Source organism: Juglans regia, chromosome 7 (genome assembly GCF_001411555.2).
Source record: "Juglans regia cultivar Chandler chromosome 7, Walnut 2.0, whole genome shotgun sequence".
In the NCBI taxonomy this organism is placed as follows: Eukaryota; Viridiplantae; Streptophyta; class Magnoliopsida; order Fagales; family Juglandaceae; genus Juglans; species Juglans regia.
In genome coordinates this window covers 16,004,875-16,018,749 of record NC_049907.1, presented here as the reverse complement: position 1 = coordinate 16,018,749, position 13,875 = coordinate 16,004,875, and the positions used below count along the sequence as shown (strand labels likewise).

Sequence of the window (13,875 nt, the reverse complement as noted above, 5' to 3'; positions counted from 1 at the left end):
TCCAACAAGGAGAATTTAAAAGACTGTATAGTCTAACCCCTTTCATAAAAGACTTGAAAAAGAAAATTAAAGATTAAAAATTAAAGCAATAACATAACTTTCAAGAAAATAAAACAGTAAAGAACATGAATATTTTTTACAAACAAATTAAAAAAGATAAAACACGTAAAAACACATGAAAATGATCAATAGTTGAAATAATTTATTTTTATAAAAAAAAAAATACTTTATTTTTCAAATATTTTATTGGGTATATAGGGATGTTTTATATTTTTTGAGAATTTTTAGGGGTAATTTTTTTGTTTTTAAGAGAAATATGGGACGACTCATGATAATTTGTGAAAATGAAGTGATTTCCCAATCTTTTTGTGGGTGTAGCTAACTAGTTGATGAGACATGAGTAGCATAGGATCTCACGAACACGGTCAAAGATGGGTACTCATTTGTTAAAATGATGCACACCATTAGTATTATAGGTTAGGTGAGTCATTCTAGAAATTAATCGAACGGGATTCCAGTCAGTCACCATAATCTAAGGTTGGTAAATCTGCATTGATATATAGCTCCCTCCAAAGCATCCCTTTCTTCCACCAATTCACATTGCCTGCAAACTCCTGCCATGGCGATCTCAGTTATCATAAGAGTACTCTGGCCTTTGGCTGTAGCTCTTACCTTTGTTTCTGTTCTTTACGCCAACTTAGGTACGCATGAACAAAGAAATTTGTATGAATTTCTCCCACTATATATATATATATATATATATATATATATATATATATATAGATAGATTTCAGGTAAGAGTCTTTGGCTTAATTTTCCTCAATAATCCATGACAGGGATGGCAGAAGAACCTGAAGTGCCTAAAACTGGAGGTACTCATGAAGAGCATGATGTTCCTGAAATTGTTGCCAAAGCATTGCTGTGTTTCAATAATAAATATGTAAGCAGAACCTCACTCACTCATTCATCATAACATAACACCTACGCGTTGTGAAGTTTCTCACGCTATTGCTTGGTTTGATTTCATTTGGACAAAAATCACAGATTTACAGTAGCTGTGAAGAATCCTATAGATTGAACGAGAGCGGAAACCTCGACGTGGCTCCTGAACATACCGATGAATACTGCACTGGAGCGTGCCTGACTGAGACAAACCTTGTCCTGGGCTGCATTGAAAACATCTTCTCCAACTTTTTGTTTTATAATAAGGCCACAATACAGGATGTTCGAGATACTGTCAAGGCAGCATGTGGGAATGGCGAAGAAAGAGGTACTGGTTGCTGTACTCGGCTGTAAATTAAGACATCTTTGATCTCTGTTTTGGTTATTGTCAAGCATTGTAACCTGGCGTTTGAATTTGGATTTTGTAGGTAAATTTAATGTGGCTGAGCACATTCAAGCTGAAGCAAGCAATGCACAGAAAACCATAAGTCAAATCGTCTTTGGGCTTGGACTGATGGTTCTGGGGCGTGGTTTACTGCCTTAATTATTATTTTTATTTTTAGCTTTGGATAAGGATAGATCAAATAAGAACAGCCTTAATATTATGTGTTACTTATTTTTATGAATGACTTTCAGGACCCATGGTTTTTATCGCCGTGATATGTATACTAATTATATGATCAATAACATGACAGATTACTACTTTCTTGGTTTTGGAATGCATGTTGCCGTGGCCAAACGATCCAAATTAGCATTGGCAGTGGCTTATGCATCTTCATATTCATCTTTATATTTGCATAATATTTCTTCAAATTCATCTACATTGAATTATGCATCTTTAAATTTTTGCATAGCTATAAACAATGTTTCTTCAAATTTGAAGAAACACCGTTCACTCCCTAAACATTAATTTTATTGTTTTTTCTCTCTCCCCAACAGAAATCTCTCGAACACTTTTTTCTCCTCGCTCTCTCTTTTTCTTTGACTACGAAGGCACCAGAACAACTCTCGATTCTCTCTCTCTCCACAAACAGATTTGTATCTATTCTTTGGCACCAGGAAACAACTCTCAACAAATTTGTATATCCTCTCTCTTCAACAACGACGGCTTGTGGATAGTACTCATCTCTTCTATCTTCGACAACGACGACTTGTGAACAGATTTTCATTGTCCCGTTAGGTTTTGAGGTTCCTTGCCCTGTGGACAGTGCTCATCAACGATGGCCTCTTCTCGTAGCCCGGTACTCGATTTTCCCTCTCTTGGTTAGGTTTTGCTGATTTGGTTAGGTTTATGCTGTATGACTATTTAGTGTTTGAATTAAAGATTGGACTGTTTGAATTAAAGGGTTTTTGGCAACAATTAGTATATGAAAAAGTCTCCTTGTTCTGTCATCATTGTAGATAGCAGGGTCATTTTAAAAAATAATTGTAGGGTGATGAGAAAGGGGAAGAACCTGGAAGTTTTAGAAGGGTATGGGGGAAAACATCATGGAGGGTGAGGAAGTTTGATAGAATCGGGAGCATAAATTGATTTGTTGGTACTCAAATTTAATGGAATTGTTGTAATGTGTCCTTTGCTATCTAAATCACCTACGTAGGTATTGCCAATTAGTAGAACAAAAATTGGGTAAAATGTGGTATGTGCCCTTGAACAGATTTTACGATGTTGTCACCAACAAGCATGATAGTGTTTGGTGGTAGATAGGACCAAGTTGAGGTGAGAGAGAAATAAGGTAGTAAACTCAGGGAAGGAGAATTTGACAAAATTTGCAATCATGAAAAAAGAGAAAGAAGGTAGTGTTGTTGTCTATAGTTAGAGAACATGCAATGAGGAGTAAATTATTTTTATTTCAACCAGGAATTATATGTTTAATTACATGATATTAAAATTAACTGGGTTTGGTTTTTCTTGGACTAATCTACGTACAATGTATATACTAGACCATAGTATACATGATTTTGGTATTTAGTATTTAGGAAGCATGCTTGGCATATATATTGATTATTTCATTTTTTTGGTTTAGTTGATAAATTGTCATTTAGATAACTTCATTCTTGGCAGATATATTGATTTTCATTTTTTCATCTTATTCTCTTCATGAATATTTTTCTTATTTGTTTTGCACTTTTCAAGCATACATACTTTTCCCATGTGTTGTTTTAAAATAGGTTTGGCAAGTGAGATGAGACACAAAATTCTCATTTCATCTCATTATTACAACTTTTTTAAATTTCTACACAAAATATAATAAACAATTCAATTTTTTCAAATCTCAATTCAACTTTTTCAAATTCCAAAACAATAATAATATTAAAAAAATAATATTTTAAACTTTCATCTAAACTTTCATCATTCAATATTTTAAACTTTCATCTAAACTTTCATCATTCAATATTTTGTTGAATGATGAATTGTTTAACTAATAAGGATCCCTTGTTCACCACACTGTTAGAAAGTGGTAAGGGTGGTATTAACAATCCCCTATGGACAGTGCAAATGCTGATGTCCAAGCGACACAACGCCAACGGGAAAAAAGGAAACAAAAATCTCAGTGGGGTGTGTCATTTACTGCAGAGGAAGATACTCTCCTCGTTTTAGCTTGGCTTAACATTAGTATGGACTCTATACGGGGGACTGACCAATCCTCCACACAATTGTGGAGTAGAATTTGAGTACCACTCCACCTATAAAAAACCTAATAGTCAAGAACGGTCTATCCCCTCTTTGACCAATCAATGGTCAATCATTAAAAAATGCGTCAATAAATTTTGTGATAGCATAGCCCAAGTTGAAGGAATGCATCCAAGCAGTGCGATCGAGCTAGACAAGGTATAATGCTTAATTAGATGTTTTATTGTTCTAATTATTAAGTATTTGCAACGACATAACCCAACTAATTGTTCCACTATTTTGTACATTGATAAGACAAAAATGTTGTATCAAGAGATCCAAAAAACAAACTTTAACATAGATCATTGTTGGAATCTTTTGAGACACCAACCGAAAAGGCAAGCACACATGGACCTTGTAAGAAAAAAAGACAATGTGTCATGTTCAGGTATTACTCCAAACTCAATACGTTTAGGGGAAGACATGGAAAATGTGGTCGTGGATCGTGAGAGACCTCCAAGCAAAAAGGTTGAAAAAGTAAGAGAGAAACAAAGAAAATGTAACGAAAGATAAAATAATGTAATTAATGAGGCCTTAAGCCAAATGAAAGATAATAGACGGACTTGTATGATGGAGATAAGAGAATCATAATTGAAGTATGAGAGTGAAAAATCTGGGTTACTACTTGTTAAGAAGAGAAAACTTGATTTGGAAATTAAGGCTGAAGAAGATAGATCTAAATTAGTAGCTCTTAAGAAGAGAAAATCTGATATGGAAATTATGAAATTGGATATTGAATCATTGATTTCATGAATTTTGTGCAACAAGAGTATTACCATAATCTTCGAATGGAAATCATTGAGGAACAATGGAATAAGGTCATATCTCACACATAGTTGTATGTTTGTATGATGGTGATTTTGTAATTGTTTTCACTGTGTGGTAACATATTTTGGGTATTGTTGTGCTGCTGGTTGCGCACCAATTTTATCATTTTTTGTACTGCTGGTTGCTATCAACGACATGGAAACTGCTGTGGAGCTGTTGTGGAAAAACTTGCTAATTTTTATCACTTTTGGAGTTTGTGGATTTTGTATTAAAATCAAATTTGTGTATGAATTTGTATTAAAATCAATTTTATGGAATTTCTATTAAGTTGATTCTGATACATGAAATTTGTATTAAGTTGATAATACATGGAATTTGAGCACAAGATACATGAGATTTATTTGAATCTGTATAGAATTTATTTTGGTTGGAAGTTTAATTTGTATGGAATTACATTGTATTAAGTTACAAATATGTATGGAATTTATTTTGGCAAGAAGGTTGAATTTGTATAGAATTAATTTGGTTGGTAGTTGAATTTGTATGGAAATAAGCAGATTTTCGTGATTTTGGTTGGTAGTTGGATGGTCTATTGATTTAGGAAAAAAAAATATTAATAAAATAATAAATATTTTATTATTATTTGGTTCAAAAATGCATAATCCAATGTGAGAGTTTTTCTTCATATGCAAAATCAATCTTCAAAAGATGTGATTTTGCATATGAAGATGCATAGTCCACTGCCAATGCTCAGAAGTTTGCTATCATAACGTGAAAGCTCTAAACTTAATATCTATGAACCCAAATATGAATATACGTGTGTGTATATATATATAGATATATATATATATATATGTATGTATGCATGTATGTACATCTTTAAAGAAGAGGAAGAGGAAGAGGAAGAGGAGGAGGCAGAGATTCGACATTAACCATGAGACAGACTATTCTTGGGAATATTGTATGCCATTGACACATTGAGACCAATCTTCTAACACTTGTGGAATAAGCAAATTTAAAAAATTATGCATCTCAAAAATCTTCACATATTTATACTCACAAATCATAATCAGATCCTTAGTAAACACTTGTCTCGTATGTGAGGTGGGTTTTATTCAATCACAGAGTTTGACCCCCAAAAGAAATTTGTCGTATCTTTCTTGTTCCTTCTTCTTTCCCTCTAATGGAATTTCTCCAGAACCTCTCCACCACTCTTTTAGAATTCCCAAGAACCCTCCCTTGACATCTCTCACTCCCAATAACCCGCCATTTAGTCCCATTTCTCCCTCTCTTCTTCCTCATCTCATCATCCCTCGCCAATGACTACCTCCCTGCAACCACTCCCGCTTCACTATTTCTCTTCCCCGCCAACCTTGTCTCTTTCTTCTCTTTCATAAATTATTTGAACACCAATTTTTTTGTGGGCTCGTGCAGTAAACTGCACGCCCTTTTCACTCAGCACAACCAATGAACTAGTGGGAATTCAGCCAAAACTGAGTCTGATATTATACGTGACCTTTCTTCTTGCAATATCTATGATAGTACTTGGGTTTTAGATGATAATAGCCCTCTTTATCTACCCTAGCTTTGCCAGTATCTTCATGACACCTTCAACGGCTTCAAGAACCACCGGGTAGATTCGACTATCTCAGATACCAGTGGAAGCCTCACGTTGTCGAATCCCCCAAGGTTCACTTGTTTTGGTTATTTTCTAGGGACATATGGGTGTCTTTATGTAAGAATTAGAAACTAGTAAAACTAGAGAAGAAAGTAGGAAGAAGGAAAAGAGCAGAGAGAGAATTTGCTGTGAATGGCTACTTTACTCCAAAAAGTACCTCTTGCTATTACAATGCGCAGCTCCTTATGTACACACAAAGGAAAACAATTTTAACCAACTACGGAATAATCGAATATACAACAAATCTGTACTGCTGCATAACTAACTCTACAATTACATAAATGTACATTACAACTCAGCTACAAGAAAGACTTTCTAGTAAATTAATAGCAACACTATTACAGGCAGGTGGTGCACTTGATGATGACACTGTCTGCAGATCAGCTCCTGTGATGTTGTCACGAGCACCTTCTGATCCTTGATGATCTTCTGAGTTGAGAGTGGTGATGCCATGTTGTGCATGCATCTCTAATACTGAACTATACAGGTTTAGTTGAAGAAAAATGATGCTCACGTTGAGAGGGAGAAAGTTGGTCTTTGTGGGGGACTCCTTGAATAGGAACATGTGGCCTCAGAGACCAAAGTAGAATCTTTTAAGTTTTAGGAAGGTGCGGGTTCAAGACTCAAGGATTTTATTCTTTCAGATTTGGAGTAAGTCTAAAAATCTTTGTTCTTTACTAGCTATTAAGTGTGTTTGCTGTAAATTTACTCTGTTTGTCTTTCCATTTACTTCATTTTTCTGCTTTATTGTTGAAGTGAGATATATGACTTAGATTATGTAGGTTAGGTTTAGATTTGCCTTAAATCTCTCGGATGAATGTTTTAAAGTGAAGTGATAAAAGAGTTATATCAGGTTAAGAAATACATATATGAGCTAAATTATAGTTCTGAAGCATTTAGAAACAAGGACTGCATAAGCTGGGCAATTAGCTCTATTTGGCGCTAAACTTTTCTTAAACAACAGCTGCATATTTGACATTTTATTTTACGTTTTCTGCATTAATGAAGGATTACAAATGCTCAATAGACTACATCAAAATCACCATTCCTTGTCCAGGAATGGAAAGTCCAAGGACAAGGTTGGGCTTTAAAGGGACACACTGAGGCTTGACATGATCCGAGACTCTTCCTCCAAGTACCATAATACTGATATAATCATCTTCAACACATGCCACTGGTAGACTCAACACATAACCTTTAAAGGGAACACTGTTGATTTTTTATATACTAGAAACCACGAATTATGAGATGTGTAAAGTAGCCTTAATGATCAGTATTGCTCCAACAATTCCAGCACTTAACCAAGTGACAAATTGGTATATCATAATAATATACTGCTAGATCTACATTCTACATAGAGATATTAAAAGCAAACTTATTAAATGATGTAGTTTGATATGACTTTACTCATTTTTTAAGCAAAAATTATTTCTAGGAAGGGAGTCATATCTATAAAGGGTTGGAAACTTGGAACTAAAAGAAGCATATGCTAAAACCTTATGGACATGGGCAAAATGGGTTGATCGCAAAGTTGACAGCACTCGTACAAGGGCCTTTTTCCAGGGATATTCAGCTTCACATTTCAGGTAAAGTTGAACTTCAGGGGAAAACTAAACACTGAGCTTTTCAGCGTTTGTAGGAGAAGAATGAACATATTGCTAATTTCATAGAGGGCAGGCTGATTTAATCTCAATTGTCGTCTGTCCACATTGCAGAGGAGGAGGGCAATGGAATTCTGGAGGGAACTGTCTTGGTGAGACTCAGGCTATAACAAATGAGACTCATCTTGCACCCTATCCGTGGATGATGAACATTATTCATCTATAATAGCAGAGATGAGAACGCCAATGTTTTACCTCAACGTTACAAAAATGATAGACTACAGAAAGGATGGGATCTCTCAATTTATAGACATCCGGGAATACAAACTAGATATGGGAAGATCCAAGAATGCAGCCACTGGTGCCTCCCTGGGGTTCCTAACTCATGGAATGAGACTCTCTATGCAACACTGTTGATATCATAACATGACTCATGCAATAGTCACTAGGAATTTTATGTAGCCACTCCTTAAAACAGAGTATTGTCTCTTGTTCACTTTGACAGTACAAGATCGTATAAGATATACACATAAGACTTAAATATAATCCCATGAATTGTGGGATACGAAACAGTTGTACAACAACAAAAAAGGAAAACACTGATTGACCAACTTGAACTACGATGGCAACTTGATCTTCGAAGGTTGACTTCCTGGATTGATATCTTTGGAGTGAATTACGCCTAGAACAGAGGGTGTGCTGACTTCCCCCCTCAAGCTTAATGGAGGTAAGCATACAATGAGCTTGTCTTGAAGTAGTGAAAATTTTTGCACTACAAGTGGTTTTGTTAGAACATCAACTGGTTGATCTTTTCGAAAATGAAACGAACATCAAGTTAATGATGAGTAACACGTTCATGGACAATGTGAAAATCAATGGCAACATGTTTGGTGTTGAAAAATGGGATTAATCGAGAGATAGGTCACGCCAATATTGTCACACCAGAGAAGCGGGGGTTTTGGAAGAAAAATTCCAAGTTCCTTTAATAGAGCTTGTAACCATATGAGTCCAACAGTGGAATTTGCAAAAGTCTGATACTCGGCTTTGGTGCTTGACGGGCCCTATTTTGTTGCTTCTTTGAACTCCATGAAATGAGATTTGTTCCAAAGTAAATAAGATAGCCACTTGTAGAGTGCCGATCGTCAGGACACCTAGTGCAATCAGAGTCCGAGAAAGCTTGCAAAATAGTATTTGAAGTGGTACCAATACTAAGCTCATGTGGTGATGTTGAATAAAGATAGCATAGAATACGCTTAACGGCAGTCCAATGATTTATTGTAGGACGTTGCATGTACTGGCAAACCCGATTTACAACATAAGAAAGATCAAGTTGTGTCAATAAAACATATTGCAGAGCACCATTCGTGCTACGACAGAGAGTTGGATCCGAAAAAGCCTCACTATCAAACAGGGAAAGGTTCTGTGTAGAGGACATGGGGGTTGCGATTGGCTTCGCATGGTGCATATTTGTTCTCTGTAAAAAAATCTGTAATATAGTGAGATTGAGAGAGAAAAATCCCATAAGAGTTTCGATGATTTTCAATGTCGAGAAAGACATTTAAAGGACCCAAGTCCTTGATGGGAAGATCACGATGCAGTTGTTAAAGAGGGAGTGTCAATGTCCATTTGTGAAGAACCAATGATGATAATGTCATCCACATAGATTAGGAGAAATAGTTGCACATTTTTTTTATGATACAGAAATAATGAATGATCAACCTTAGAGGAATGAAAACTCAACTCAAGTAGCCATTAGCTTAACCTTGAGAGCCAAGCACGAGGTGCTTGTTTTAGACCAAAAATGACACAGTTCAACTTGCAGACATGGTGAGGGTACTGGGGATGAATGGACCCTTGTGGTTGAGACATAAAAATAGTCTCCAATATTTGTCCATGCAGGAAGGCGTTTTAGACGTCCAACTGATGTATTGGCCATCGACGTGAGATGGCAATGGATAGAATCAACCGAATTGTTTAAGGCTTGATGATAGGACTATATGTCTCGGTATATTCGAGACCAGGTTGCTAAGTGTAGCCTTTGGCAACAAGGTGAGCCTTGTGCCGTTCAATGGTACCATCTACATGGCGATTGAGGTGAAATACCCATTTTGAACCAACCAGATTCATGGAAGGATGAAACGGAACCAAAGACCACGTGTGATTCTTCAGTAGTGCATCAAATTTAGAGTTCATTGCTTGGCATCAAGTAGCATCTTTGAATGCAGTAGTGAAAGAAGTGGGCTCCAAAGCAGTGGAGAGGTCAATGGTGACAACCATGGCACGAGGTGGATAAGGCATAGTGCCATCGGTGTGGATCTTAGGCTAGGTGATGTTGTTCTGCAACTGAGTATGTATAGAACGAGCAATACTTACTGTTCAAGGAGGTGTAGGTGAAGCTGTTAGAGATGGCGGGCTAAAAAATGCATATTGATGCCTAGGTGCATGTTGCAAAGGAAAGCGTGCCTATGGTGAGGGAGAAGAAGGTGGCACGTGATCACTATATGAATTAATAGGCGCTGGGCTTGGAGAGAAATGAGACTGAGGCCCATTGGTGGAATCACTTGCTTGGACCTACAGAAAAGATGGAAGAAAAATGGTGTGGGCTGGTAGGGAATCACAGGTTAGTTGCTGCTGGGCTTACCGAAAGGGAAAACGTTGCTCATCAAACTGAACATCTCATGAGATGTAAATACGACCACTGGGCTAATGAAAACACTTATATCCTTTCTGAGATGGGATGTAACCCAAAAAAATGCACAATTTGGATCAATAATCCAAATTATGAGAATTATAAGGGCCCAAGTGGGGCCAACATGCACAGCCAAAAATTTTGAAAAATTTGTAATTGGGCCTGGTCAAAGACAAAGAAAAAAGAGGAGACTGATTTTTAAGAAGAGGTGACAGAAGACGATTGATGAGATAACATGCCGTGAAAAAGGCATCAGTCCAATATTGTTAAGGAACACTTGCATGGGCCATGAGTGAAAGCCTAGTTTCAAATGTGTCGATTTTTGCATTCTACAGAGCCATTTTGTTCATGGGTGTGCGGAAGAATCAGACAATGAGTGATACCTATAGATTGAAAATAAGCATTAAGACAACGATATTCACCTCCCCAATTAGTTTTAATCATTTTGATTTTATGTTCAAACTAACGTTCAACAAGCAATTGGAAATTATAAAAGGTACGTTCAACACCAGATTTGTGAACTAAATGATAAAACCATGTGAATTTACTGAAATCATCAACAAATATCACATAATAGCGGTACCCTTCAACAGAAGGAACAGGAGAGGGTCCCCAAACATCAGAAAAAATAAGATCTAAAACATTATTGGATTTTGATGGAGATAAATAAAAAGGAAGTTTGTGACTATTGGCTTGTTGACAAGAGTCACAAACTGAATCAGTTTTATTTGGAGAGACATGAAGTTTATTGGAAAATAAAATATGATGCGCTAAATGAAGAGACTGATGGCCAAGCCGACAATGCCAGGTATCAAGTGAAGCACGCTTGCCAATGAAAGCAGCTTTGGAAGAAGATGAGGATGGTGGAGAGAAAAGGTACAGTCCATCTTTAGTTGGTTTGTGGAGAAGAATTTTTCCCGTTTTGAGATTCTTGACATAGAAAAAACAAGGGTGAATTAAAAAAAGACATTATTATTCGAAGTAATTTTACTGACAGATAAAATATTTTTTTTGAATTGAAGGGACATGTAAAAGTTGACGTAAGAATAAGGATTTGGAAGGAGAAGAAATACGAGAGTCACCCGTGTGATAAATAGGCAAACCTGCGTCATTGCCTTCATGGATCTAACCAGTACTAGTATATTCATCAGCTCTGAGATTTAAATTGGACAACTAAGAAGTGAGGTGATGAGTTGCAGCTATGTCAGGGTACCAAGCCTGATCAGTGGGTCCACCGTTGGAAGTCATAAAGGCTTGATACTAAGTTGATTGGTATGTTTGATAAGCATGATCAAAATGATGATAACACTGCAGCACAGTGTGTCTTGCTCAATTGCAGACTTGGCAAGTTGGGCGATTCCCATTTGAAGTGGGATTACTTACTCCATTCCCACATCCGCGCCCTCTTGAACATGGATAGTTTTGATTTGAGTTCTTTGTGATGGAACCTGAAGCTTCAGATGAAGGAGATGAAACATGACCACGATCGGAGTTTTGTTGTGACTGGGAGATATGTTATTGACTGGAGCAATAGCCAAGTCAAGGGATGCATGCTATTTCTCCAGATGGAGCTCGTAGTTGAGAAGATGACCATACACCTCTTGAAGAGTCATCGGATCAAGACGAGTGGTGAGGGACATGATCAGAGGATCATATTCAGGGCCCAAACCTGCAAGAATATAGCTGACAAGTTCACATTCCAATGGCAGCCAAGGTATCTCCATAGCTTTTCATTCTCTGAAAGTAAGCTGCGACAGAAAGATTGCCTTTCTTCGACGAAGCAAGAAAGCCGTGAGTTCATGACACAGGCTTGAGATTGAAGAGAGAAGGTTTGCTCCAAAGCAGGCCATACTTCACGTGAAGTGTGTAATCCAAAGACCTGAGCCAACACTTATTTGAAAAGAGAAGAAACAATGGCAGAGAGCAAGAGTTGATCTTGATGATACCATGCAATATATTCTGGATTGAGGGTTAAGGTGGGAGAAGTGCTGTTGAAAGTAAAGGTAGAAATCATGGGTGGAGGTGGGGGTGAGAGCCATCAACAAAGGAATAAAGATGTTGATCATTGAGATAGGGTAGGAGTTGTACTTTCCACAATAGATAGTTTTGAAATGGTGAGAAATATTGGGAAGAGAGATAGAAGGTGAAGTTGTTTGAGCACTAGCAGAAGACGAAGACATAGTTGGGAGAAAAAAAAATAGAAAACGACGTTTGTCGATAATGGCTCTGAAACCATAAAACAGACTATTGTCTCTTCTTCACTTTGACAGTACAAGACCATATAATATATACACATAAGACTTTAAATATAATCCCATGAATTGTGGAATATGAAACTGTTGTACAACAATAAAAAAAAGAAAACATTAATTGACCAGCTTGAACTACGATGACAACTTGATCTTCAGAGGTTGATTTCCTGGATTGATATCTTTGGAGTAAATTATGCCTGGAATAGAGAGTGTGCTAACACTCCTTTTGGCCTATCTAGATAATTTGGGAGTAAGGAAGCAGAAGAATGGTTAGTCTATGAGACAGATACCTAGAAGTTGTAATTATGCAATGCAGCCCATAATCTTCCGAAGTGGATTTTGGAATGTCCTATTTTTTGTCCTTCTTGTGCATATTGGTTGATAAGAAGCCATAGGGTCAGAGAAGCTAATGTTTGTTTTAAATAGTCAGCTTAACGAGAGAGAGAGAGAGAATGGATGAATGGGAGTGAAATAGCATCTCTAACCGTTCCCCAAAATGCGAAAGTATCAAAATCACACATCTTTAATGATATCATGCATGGTAACTTCAGCTAGTCCAAATGGTGACTGCTTTTTTTAGTCCCCATGAACTACATATCAACTAATGAGAACGTATCTCAAACGAAAAGGAATTAAGAAGTATGGTTTGTACTTTTTATTGGATACATCCAACATGTCTTAAAATATATATATATTTTTTTAAAATTAATCTAATGCTACCATTAAGGACAGTAGTTCAATGAGCAACCTAACCATTTTGATTTTGATCTTAGGACTAAGAAAAATCTTCTAATATAATTAACATAGTTTTAATTAATGTGCATTAACCTAGTGTTTTGTTCGTTAAATCTAATACTATTTTACGTTTTTTAACATTTACAGGAATGTGATGGAAATGAATTTGGGTTTTAGAAAATGTCACTAAATCCATGTTTAAGAATGATTAGGAATTTGATAGAATTGTGAGAGTATAAGAGAATTTTATATTTACTTTATCTTTTATGTACTATTTATGCTTACCAAAATTTTCTTATATCTTATTTTGATAGTTGATAGAAAAAATCTGAAAGAAATGAAAATTATTTATACAGTACTATAGTTTTAGAATGTGTAAAACCCGTACACTCATCTTGAAAAAAATAAATAAATTTTAAATACACATAAAAAAATGCATTTTTTTATAATGAGCATCACTTTTTTCTAATAAAATAGATGAATATTACATAAAATATAATTATATTTAACATTACTCTTACTATAAATATCTTTTTTGT

At 36.1% G+C, this 13,875-nt stretch overlaps 1 protein-coding gene and 1 pseudogene across 1 annotated transcript; both read left to right on the top strand.

Moving 5' to 3' along the window:
• Nucleotides 1-582: 582 nt before the first annotated feature.
• Nucleotides 583-1,647, top strand: LOC108983741. Its single transcript, XM_018955486.2, has 4 exons — nucleotides 583-701; nucleotides 837-940; nucleotides 1,045-1,270; nucleotides 1,371-1,647. The coding sequence occupies exons 1-4, from the start codon at nucleotides 620-622 to the stop codon at nucleotides 1,484-1,486; spliced, it is 528 nt and encodes a 175-aa protein (XP_018811031.2). The 5' UTR covers nucleotides 583-619; the 3' UTR covers nucleotides 1,487-1,647.
• A 5,414-nt stretch (nucleotides 1,648-7,061) lies between these two features.
• On the top strand, nucleotides 7,062-8,085 carry LOC108983740 (annotated as a pseudogene).
• The last annotated feature ends 5,790 nt before the right edge of the window (nucleotides 8,086-13,875 follow it).